Below are 7,294 nucleotides of genomic sequence, written 5' to 3' on the forward strand. Positions count from 1 at the left end.
TGTTTGGCCATTTCCTACATCCCCATATTCTCCAACATTACAATTAGCAATTAATTAATTTCTGCAGAAAAATGAACAATACTAATTTTAGAATCCAACTTGGATTAAACAAATGCTCTGGGAGTAAACAAATAATCAAAAGGAGGATCAGCCACTGTATTGGCAATAATTTATTATTACTGCACATAATATAAAGGCTTGCATGAAAGCTTAGGTTCATTGGCTGCTGCCGTGTAGTTCCATTACACTTTCTAGCATTTATCGCTTCTGTCCTCTCTCTCTTTTTCTTTTCTCTCTCTCTTGGGTCGTCTTCTCTCTTTCCCCTCGGCTTGATATTATACCGACAGGTCTCCTGTCAAATGGGGCTTCTCTCGTTATGGCTTATGCTTAGAATTCGGAGCTGCTTCGCCTTCTGAAATGTGGGTATTCTCTTATGGAGGTGCAGACGTAGAGGCAGTAGATGATCTTGTGTCTTATCAGAGTCTCTGGTTACCTACTACTGATGTACTTGTTTTGTCTTCTTCTTCTTCTTTTGAGTTTCTGGTTTGTGCTGGGTTATTTTTTCCATTTGGGCTTCCCTTCTTTTTATCTAATGGATTGAAGGTTTCTTTAGTAAAGTGGGTTCATGCAAATTTTGATCTCTCTCTCTCTCTCTCTCGTTCGCTCACTCGCTCGGTATTTCTATCTGTATGTTTGAAATGGGTTTTGTATGTTGAACCGTAAGGTTATATAAATATTTTAGAATTTTGCCTCTTTTTTGTGATACTTTCTACTGATTTATGGATATGTGAATTTATTCTTTGTTTAATTTCTCAACTGGCGTTCCTTAGTTTGAATGCTCTCACTGTTTTTTTTGGTCATATCACACTCTGACTGATTTCAAATGATTTTTCTTATTGAAGATTATCCACAATTTGCTTCCTGAAATACCCTGTTTTTTTATGGGTTTTTATTTGGAATCATTTTGGTTAACTTGCAAGAGAGCTTCTGGTTGCAGGTTATTAGGTTGAAACAGGAAAGTAATTTTACCCTGCAAGACAATAGTTCGGATTTTCTCTCGAGGAAATTCAGGATGCAAACTCTTTGCTTCAAAGAACATGGAGGAATTGCCCACAATTCTGCTTCTCAGTTGTCTCCATTTGCTTCAGTTCCCTGGTGGAGTTCCCTTGGATCACAACCGCCCTACGGCGAGTCATTTGGTCAATTGAAGTCTTTCTCTTTGGACAATCCTAGTGGTGGAAACCAACTTACCGCTGCTCCTCCACAAGCTCAGCTTGGTACAGACCATGGACAAGGAAAGGACAGCTATAGTACTGCTCATTTCACCATCTTTCCTGGTAATCTTCCCCTTAATGCTCCTTATGACATGCATGAATCTTAGTGATATTTCTGTTTGGGTTCAGTAAGCAAATCCAACAATGGCATAAAATTGTATAATTATCTTCTATATCGATGTGTTATTTTCCTTCTCTGTTCTAGCATGTTTGACCAGTCTTCATAATGAATTTCTATTGTGTTTTCTTCCTCTAGTATTAATGGGAAATATAGGGAAATGGTGGACTCGTGTTAGTCATTGTTTTCAAATGTTCGAGGTAAGGTTTCTTCTAGGATTAGTCAACAATAATTCATCATATAGACAGACCTGTGGGACTCAAAGTGTAAAGCTGCATGCAGTAAGAAAACTCCCAACTGCACATCGGGTCTATGGGATGGATGGGCCTTACAATATCTTGTGGCCTTTATCTTGATAATATTATGGTTTCTTCTAGTCTCTCGCATCATTTTCTTGTTTTAGTTTGCTATTTGGAAAATGGTACTAGTTTGCTAGTACTCGTGATCAGAACCTTTGGTTCAAGCCAGTCCTCAAAAACATAAAATAATTTCTGATATATCTTTTCTAGAAGGTGGGGTATACCAGATGTTGCTATGATCTACAATGTTGGAGAAGACGGAGCACCATTTCAATTGTAGTGAATTTTGTATGGTCCAGTTCAAAAGTTGTTTGAGCACCCTTTAAACTTGACTCCATTGGTTTTCTTGTTTGGTTTCTTGTGATTTGTGTTCTTGTTGTCTGTTATGTTGCTTCCTTTTTCTTTGTTTTATGAATATCCCTCTTTTTCCAAAAAGAAAAGTGACTTACTGGCAGAAATACCTGAACTGCTTTGCACATGAAATATTAGTTATTAAGTTGTGTTTCCCTATTGTTTAGGAGTCCATAAAAAGATAGAAAGGAGGAAACACTAATATCCTATAAGATGCAATGCACTTATTGTATAGTCTTTTTACTTATTCCATGAGTGGCGAATTCAGTAGCTTCAATATTCCCACAACAGAAGGTGTTGAATTCAGTATGAGATCTACCAATTGGTACTCTTATAGTGATTTGAAAATTCTGTTTATGATATTCTTTGTTGGGTGCCACTAATTTTTCTTGGTTTTCTCTCAAGAATAGTGGAATGGCAAAAGCATTCTGCCTAGTGGTTGGAACATTTCTTCTTAGGTTTTACCTGTCCTAATATTTGAGCAGAAGACCAGGATATTTTTAATGTTTCTAGATGTACACATTGTTTGATTAATTTAATCTTATCCAATTTTCTCATAATGCATCACAACCAAAGGAAGAAGAAAACACATGCTTTCATTAATGTCCAGGGGTCCTATATACCATATATACAAGGAAACCTACTTCCCACATGCAATACTTTTTTCTCATGACATTTTTTAGTGCATTTCCTGTCTCCATTTGGTAGGACCTTCTCCTACATAATACTTCTTTTTTCTGCTTTTATTTTTCTTTTCTAGGAACTATGGTCTTCTGTGTACACAATTTTCTATATATGTTCAACTAAAAAAAGAAATTTCTATATATGAGTCTCCAATTTGACTGTTAACTGATCAGTGAAAAAGCTTATCATTCAGGTGATAGCAGGGATTCCGGGAAGGGGAGCAAGCCTCAGCAAATTCCATCAACCATTGCTCGACAATCATTCCCACCTGATTATCAAGTGCGTGTTGAATTAGGACTTGGTCAACCAATGGTAAGGTTCCTTTTCCCTTTCCTTGGCCTTTGACCGACTTGATTTACTCTTGACAATCTTGATAGTACTTGATTGTTTTTTTATGTAACTTTTTGTTGTTGTTTGGGTTTTTATGTACTGATATACTTGTGGATTTTTTTTTGACATATCTGTATTGTCAATCTTCAGGCTTGTGCAAATTATCCTTATATGGATCAATGTTATGGAATCTTTACAACTTATGGATCTCAGACAGTGGTTAGTTTCCTCCTTTCTTCTAGTTCTTATCATTGTTTAGGAATTTATTTATGTCTACTACTTGTATGGTTCATTTGGAAGGAAGTGATTGTTGAGAAAAAGGAAAATCAGTTAATACCTTAAATATAGGACTTGATAAGAGGGAATGGAATGAGTTTAATATTAGTAGTTCAAATTATGTTTTTTGCCCTTATAATTAGGGATGCAAACGGATCAGATCGGATTCAAATCAGGGTATATCCAAATCCGATAAGGCACTGTTCATGCCAGAAACAGATCCGATCCGATCAGATCTGATGTGTCTCGATTTGAATTCGAATCCTATCGGTAAGTTGGATCTTCGGATCTGATCTGATCCGACTTTTTTTCTTTAAAGTTAATAAAGTATTAAAAGAAAAATAAAATATACCAATTTAAATAAATAAAAACAAAAAATACAAGTATTTTTAATTATTTTCATCATATATATATGTGTGTTGTTTATAAAAAAATAAATAACATAACAAATTTTAAAAAATATAATATAAATATATAACATCTACCGGATTGGATAGGGGGTGATCCGAATCTGATCTGATCTGAAGATCCGAACAGGGGTGATCTGAATTCAACCAAATAGGGTCAGATCTCAGATCGGATCGGGATCCAATCCATTTGCACCCCTACTTATAATAAAGAGGGACCAAATTCAACAATAGGGGCATTTTAGTCAAGAAAATTCTAGAATCTAAACATCATTCCAACTTTTAATAGTAATATACATATGGATTAATTCATTCATTTCATTGCAGAATTGTGGTGTGCTCTATGTATGCTCAAAAGTGATAAAACAAAAATTCACTAACATTTTATGTAAATTAGCTGAAGCAGTGTATTAATATGACATTTCCCCATTTTTTTCCTAGTAAATTCAAAAGAATATTTGGCAACTCTAGAATAAGAATTTCTTAAAATATTTTGCACATCTTTTTACAAGCTTTCTCTTGTAAATTGTTCACTTTGTCAGTTTTACAACTTGGAAATCTTCGAATTTAGATTTCTCCATTTAAAGCCATACTAAAAAGATAATTAAAAGATGGGAAATGATAGATTCTATATGATGAGACTACTCTGTTAAGTATATAGTACATTTGTGAACTTATGACAGTCTTCTTGGATGACATTTTCTAAAGCTATACTAAAAAATATTGTTTATCCATGTAGCACTGGTTCGGCTTCCACAGTTCCACCAGTAAATTACTCTGTTTTGTCTTGCATTTTGAATTTTTAATTTCCAGCTGTAGTAAACATAATATAATTAAAAAAAGAAACAAAATATGGTAGATTGATGTAGGACAGAATTAAAGGCTTCTATTTTATGGACCCAAAATTATGATACATGGATACCAAGCTGACACATGCTTAGCACTCTCATGTTGACACAATACTAAGACTGACAAAGCATTACTGCACACATAGAAAGAATATGGGCTTATTATTCTCAAACTATGATGCAAGGTCAGCCAACTCCTTAGCAGATGGAGGGGCTAAATGGTTAACGGGAATCAAATGTTCTGTGGTATTGTATCAAATAGAGGGACTGTGTAAACTATGCAGGGTTAGCTGAGATTAACGACCCTAAAGGGGTGGAAGGCACTTTACCATTTTAATTACCTCAATTCCAATTAGTAAAATTGTTTTCACTGTTACCCATTCCCCCCCCCCCAAAAAAAAAAAAAAAAAAAATCAAACTATTATGCCCAGATACGGATATGGACATGGACATAGATTTGGGTACAGGTGTCTCATGTTATATTACTAGTTTTTGAAGCTAAATGTCACTTCTCAATACTTATAACTGGCCAATTTAATTAAATTTCTAACATGTGCAGATATTTTTGTCGTATAATTTGTTAAAATTTACCATTTTACATATTATGAAAGTATTAATGCTAAAAAGTACATGTAGAAATATCCATGCAATATCCTATATTAAATCCAATTAGTACCAGATACAGTACTGGTAAGCTAGGCACATAAATATATCCAGGTAAATAGTTTTTCAAATGTTATTCTGTTAACTCGTAATGGTTTATGTATTCATTTTTTTTCTAGAAAAAATATATGCATGGTTCATGGAACTGTTAGGAGATCTCTTTATTTATGTATATGTGTATATATCTGAAGACTTGATGGTACACTTGTTTGGGCAGTCTTGTTGACTACTGAGTATTCCTTTCCCTTTGTCATGTGGTTCACTTTCTTTCTTTATAATAAGGTTTTCGTTCTAAATTCTCCTTTCAACCTTATTATTTTTTGGGAGATAAATGGCAACTTTGTAGTATGTTAGCAGATCAATAGTTGTAGCTTTTACTGATGAAAGTGATATCAACTAGAGTGTAAAGCCTAGGCATGGAAGCTGATTCAGGTTTTTCAATTTCAAGATGAATCAGGGACGGGTGATGTTGCCATTGAATATGACAGAAGATGGACCCATTTATGTGAATGCAAAGCAGTACCATGGAATCATTAGGCGTAGGCAGTCTCGTGCAAAGGCAGAGATGGAGAATAAGTTGATCAAAGTTCGGAAGGTACCGCACTCAACTGAACCAAGGAAAGTGAATTTTCATTTCTGAAAGTTGCAAGAAGAAAATCAACCATCTTTTGTGGTAGAATGCCACTTCCTTAAGAAAAGAACAATTCTACCCACCCTTGTCACAAACTGGTTTCTGACCCACATTATATCTTAGGTTGTTATGATTAGATCATCCTAATTATCTGAGTTATTTGACTCCTTTCTGGATTATTTACCAATATAGTTATCCTGAATGTTGAAGACAGTGATAGTGTAGTTGGTTTGGGTAATGCAGCCACCATGATCTTGGTGGACTGAGATATCTTAACTATGAACCATAAAATGGCTCCTCCAGCCATATTAATCTTACTGATCTTGTGCTCCACAGCCATATCTGCATGAGTCACGCCATCTTCATGCAATGCGTCGAGCAAGGGGATGTGGTGGTCGCTTCCTGAACACAAAGAATACAAATAGTCAAAAGGGTACGAATGACACAGGCAAAGCAAGCAATGTTCAGTCTTCTGGGTCTCCAACCTCTGAAGTTCTGCAATCTGAAAGTGCGAATGCAAACACATCAAGAGAGGCATCCGTTGGTGCAGGGTTGGAGGTGACTAGTTTGTACTCTAGAGGAAATTTCGATCGTTTTCACATTGATCGTCTCCATCCATCTGCTTTCCATTCAAATATTGTTGATAGTGGGCAGGGTATGGGAATAACCAGCAAGTGGGTTGCAGCAGCAGATGGCTGTTGTGACCTTAAAGTTTGAATGCAAGGATAAAAATGGGGTTGTTTATGTTTTACCATCGGCTTGTTTGGGCTCTGATAAGATGTAGGCAGGAAGCTCAACAGCTGTGTATTCCACATGAACAATCCCATCCTTGCCTCAACTGAATGGAGGAGCTCTGTTGCATTGCTGTTTGTGGTTACTGCAACAGGTTCTGGTCGAGGGATGGTCCCTACCGCCATTTGGTTGTTATCAAAAGGCAATTCATTCTTGGCTTTCTCTGCATTGAGGCCCCTGTCAACTCAAGGCTGTCTGTGTCTCAGGGCTGTCAAGAGTGCTGGGGTCCTTTATGTATTGTAAAAAAAAAAAAAAACAGAAGAAAACTGAACCAGTTAAGAGCCCCATTTGGTATGTTCAAGTTTACGAGTTTTAAAAGACAAGAAAGTTTGGTTGTGCTTAATGCTGATATTTGTTTGGTGTTGTGACTTAATTACAATGGCTAGTGTTTGGACTTCTAGTTTTGACTCGGTAGCAAGATAATATAAAAGACTGCTGTGTTATGCAGTTGTCCATCTGCAAGCTTGCAGGTGCTTTGCTTTCTACTTTTTCTTTTTGTGGATTGGGAACGATTCACATCAGAAGAAAGTGACAAATGGGAGCTTCAAAATCAGAAGAGAACGGAAAAACCCCATAAGGTCATAATCAATTCCAAACGCTACCATTTCCACAGCACGTGCT

The 7,294-nt window shown here is 36.0% G+C and overlaps 1 protein-coding gene across 7 annotated transcripts; it reads left to right on the plus strand.

Annotated features, from left to right (window-relative positions):
* The first annotated feature begins 217 nt into the window (after window positions 1-217).
* LOC104590654 (nuclear transcription factor Y subunit A-10-like) lies at window positions 218-7,022 on the plus strand. 7 transcript variants are annotated; one of them, XM_010249377.3, is made up of 6 exons: window positions 218-504; window positions 998-1,337; window positions 2,920-3,038; window positions 3,207-3,275; window positions 5,699-5,845; window positions 6,218-7,022. In XM_010249377.3, the coding sequence occupies exons 1-6, from the start codon at window positions 418-420 to the stop codon at window positions 6,596-6,598; spliced, it is 1,143 nt and encodes a 380-aa protein (XP_010247679.1). In that variant the 5' UTR covers window positions 218-417; the 3' UTR covers window positions 6,599-7,022. The 7 variants fall into 7 exon arrangements, with proteins under 7 accessions (XP_010247679.1, XP_010247683.1, XP_010247690.1 ...); XM_010249381.3 differs by having other exon boundaries at window positions 5,708-5,845; XM_010249388.3 differs by having other exon boundaries at window positions 219-419.
* Window positions 7,023-7,294: the final 272 nt, after the last annotated feature.

Source organism: Nelumbo nucifera, chromosome 6, assembly GCF_055504915.1.
Source record: "Nelumbo nucifera cultivar China Antique chromosome 6, China Antique-T2T, whole genome shotgun sequence".
NCBI classification, from domain to species: Eukaryota; Viridiplantae; Streptophyta; class Magnoliopsida; order Proteales; family Nelumbonaceae; genus Nelumbo; species Nelumbo nucifera.

What these genes read in the sequence shown, in the direction of transcription:
- LOC104590654 (XM_088889673.1), top strand. Translation starts at nt 418, where the DNA reads ATGTGGGTATTCTCTTATGGAGGTGCAGACGTAGAGGCAGTAGATGAT. An exon ending in CTCGCTCGGTATTTCTATCT is followed by an intron (nt 688 to 997) that starts GTATGTTTGAAA and finishes TTCTGGTTGCAG; the next exon opens with GTTATTAGGTTGAAACAGGA. An exon ending in AGTTGATCAAAGTTCGGAAG is followed by an intron (nt 5,846 to 6,217) that starts GTACCGCACTCA and finishes TGTGCTCCACAG; the next exon opens with CCATATCTGCATGAGTCACG.